Source organism: Octopus bimaculoides, chromosome 1, assembly GCF_001194135.2.
Source record: "Octopus bimaculoides isolate UCB-OBI-ISO-001 chromosome 1, ASM119413v2, whole genome shotgun sequence".
NCBI lineage: Eukaryota > Metazoa > Mollusca > Cephalopoda > Octopoda > Octopodidae > Octopus > Octopus bimaculoides.
Genome location: NC_068981.1, coordinates 53291897 through 53295266, shown reverse-complemented (window position 1 = coordinate 53295266; position 3370 = coordinate 53291897). Strand labels below are relative to the sequence as shown.

General features: G+C 32.6%; 1 protein-coding gene across 3 annotated transcripts in view; it reads right to left on the bottom strand.

Moving 5' to 3' along the window:
• LOC106870402 (serine/threonine-protein kinase Kist) overlaps positions 1–3370 on the bottom strand; it is a 42618-nt gene that overhangs the window by 15922 nt on the left and 23326 nt on the right. For all 3 annotated transcript variants that reach the window (XM_052966649.1, XM_014916453.2, XM_014916454.2), the window contains 3 exons: positions 3208–3316; positions 1907–2054; positions 1073–1202 (listed from right to left, as the gene is read on the bottom strand). In XM_052966649.1, the coding sequence (XP_052822609.1) occupies positions 1073–1202; positions 1907–2054; positions 3208–3316 (387 nt within the window). The remainder of the gene's footprint in view (positions 1–1072; positions 1203–1906; positions 2055–3207; positions 3317–3370) is intronic.

The following is a 3370-nucleotide window of genomic DNA, read 5'->3' as shown; positions in this document are numbered from 1 at the left end:
AGAAACTCTGCCAGATCAGATCAAATCGTCCAACCCATGCTAGCATGGAAAGCAGACGTTAAACGATGATGATGATACAGTTTGAACCACAGTAAGTAAAGTTTATTAGTTACTATGTTCCTAGCAAAGCCAGTTACTTAAGTTTTATTAACACAATACAAGTAGTTGTAAATAGATACTGTATAAACAATAATAATGCTCAGTTAGTTCACTTCCGTAAACATTGTGGGCAATGTGTTAATTGATAATTCCTTTGTTTGCAAATTGAATTCAAGTCTTCTCATAGACCACAGGAAACTACTCCAATCTATCCTTATTTAATTAATCTTTTGAAGATAAAATCTTCAATGATGTTATGACACAGGCAGTAAGTCACAAATTTACATCAACTCACTTAAAACAATCAACTTTCTAAACTATAGCCACGTAGTCCTAACAGACACCACACACCAACATACATACAAATACATTAGTTTTATGAGTTCACAAGGAATTTCTTTCTGAGGTGACTAAACTTGTTAGAAATAGCAGCTAAAATTCCTCAAATCTTAAATAAGGAAGGATATACTGGACAATGTAGATGAGATTAGTCACATTGATTAATGGTCTGCCTGACCTAAGTTAATCTAGGATTAAACAACTACATTATTATTTTTTTTAAAACACTGTCTGTCTTGAATAATTTCAGTTTAACAACACTGCTAGTTCATAACTTTAGTTAACTCCCAAATTATAGAAACTGTCATCTCTATTTTGGGCCAAATAATATAACATATCACCTATATATGTTTACTTATGGCTGCAATTAGGTTATGCTAATGAGCATATTTTGGAGAGAGCATTCTACAGATCTCTTCCAGAATATTGTAGGAACGAATAAGTTTGATGTTCATGCCACTCCAGATCAATAGCAACAAATGTTAATAAATATCAGAATCAAAACATGCTTGTGGAAATGGGTTGTGGGCAATTTCCATTCTACTCAAGATTACTCATGTAGTTACTTGATAAAAAAAGGTGGGAGAGGGGAGTGTGCAGAGGCAAATAAAAAGTCAGGTAACTATTTAAGTACCTCATCACTAATGTGAAAACTAAGTCCAAAATCTATGAGTTTCATACATCCATTCTGTGCACTCCACATCAAATTGCAAGGTTTCAAGTCACCATGTACAAATCCATTGGTGTGAATTGCATTTAGAGATCTGCAACAAAAAAAAAATATACAGACAGGGTCAGGTAATAAAACTGTGGCTCTATTTAAAAAGTTATATTTTAATAACTATTGTGAATTAAAAGCTAATTTGAATGTAACATGTAAAACAAATGGGCACACACAAATCTATACTATAAGTACTGGACTGAAATAACTACTGTAGGTAACTAAAATCTTAAGGCCCCAGCATGACTGCAGTCCAGTACCTTCAAAGTAGCATGGAATAAGAGATCCCTTACATGAAAAACAGATAAAAGTTAGTACCAAGAAAGGCATCCAGCTCTAAGACAATGTCTTGTTAATATATTCATGCAAACCATGCAAGCATGGAAGAATGGACATAAAACTGAAACCAGATGTATATGATAATATTCTCCATCTTCTAGTAATACTAACCAATTTTGATCCCTCTCCCTCCTTTTAAAGATTAATGCACACACACACACACACACACACACTGACATACACACACTCACTTCATGTCCAAGGACAACCAGTCACTTCTGTAGGAATGAGAGTCAAAACATCAGGTCATATTGTAAAGAGACAGTAAAATAGCAAATATACACAAAGATTTATAATAAAATGTTATCACTTTTAGAAAAGACAAAATAAATCAGTTGGATACTGAATAATAAATAATATCTAGGAATGAAAGGAAAAAAACAAACAAAACGAAAATGAAACACTTACATCAAAACATCTTTTATAAACATTTGTATCATGTAAAATGAGAACGTTTTCAACTCTGTTAAACATTTTATTTGGTAAAGATTCAACTCCAGCAGTTCTTCAACCAATATACTATGACCATTTATTTGAAAACTGTCAATTACTTCAACTGCAAAAGATTTGTTTAGAAAGTCAATTACAACATCATTAACAACCCTTTCTACTATAGACACAAGGGGTGAAAGGATGAAAGACAAAGTCAACCCCGGCAGCATTTGAACTCAGAACATAAAGACAGATGAAATACTGCTTAGCATTTCACCTAGTGTGCTAATGATTCTGCCAGCTCACCGCCTTACAACATCATTAATAACATCATTTCTATTACTGTTCTCTTAGAGAAGCCTATAGCCATTTGTTTTGTTTTTGTAGGCGATCTGTAGTCAACTGAATTGATCCTAGTATGTTACTGGTACTAATTCTATTATTGCAGAAAGATTGGAAGTTAACTGACTGTCTTAGCAGCATTTTTCCAGGAGACTGAGATTGAGTAAACTAAATGCTGCAAAAGACAGAGTCTAATGTCTACCATTTCTACTGAGTCAACAAATGAGCCTCTCATTGGTGCTCAGCCAGCTAGAAATATCAGACAATCTCCCTCAAGTCACAACCTAATCTTAAAAAAGAAAGGGCACATTGGATAATGTAGTTTTAGATATACAAAAAAATGGTCATATACTGGAATGCTTTAGATAACAGGTCTGCTCAATCAGGGGTGACTTGGTGCAAGGTGTGGACCAAAACAATAACAAAGCAATAGGATGTACTAAATATGCTCTGTGGTATATTTAAAAGAAACAAATATTGAATGCTAGTTTGCACCTGTAGATTTAGGTTGTTGATTGTTTCATGTAACCTATAAGTTTAACTCTTTAGTATTTAAAAACTGGCCATATCCGGCCAAAATATTTAATCTGTTTTATGTTCAAACTGACCAGATCCAGGCTCTCACACCTACCCTACAATGTTATTCTACATTAAGTAATTACACCATCAAGATTTTTAAGATGAGATAATGCATGATTAATTCAAATCAATGTGAATCAATAAGCATATTATGTTTGGTAGAATATTCTGAACACTAAAGGGTATCCTATGAGGAAAGAAAATCAATTAAATTTTAAGTCTAGAACAAATAAATTCTTCATAATAAAAAGTATAAATATAAGAGAAATTTAACTATATAAGATAATGAACTTGATTATTTTCACCATAAAAATCTTTTACATAAACTATTTTAAGTTTTAATGTTTAAACCATACCAAGTTGTTTGCATAATCCCTGCTTTTGTAAAACAATTTGTAGTAAAAGTTGTTCACGTTGCTGAGCTCCTTCATACTGCAAACCTTTCTTGTAAACTTTCACAGCAGCCTAGGACATTTCAAAAAAAAAAAATAGAACTTGAAATAATTTTATAAATGACAC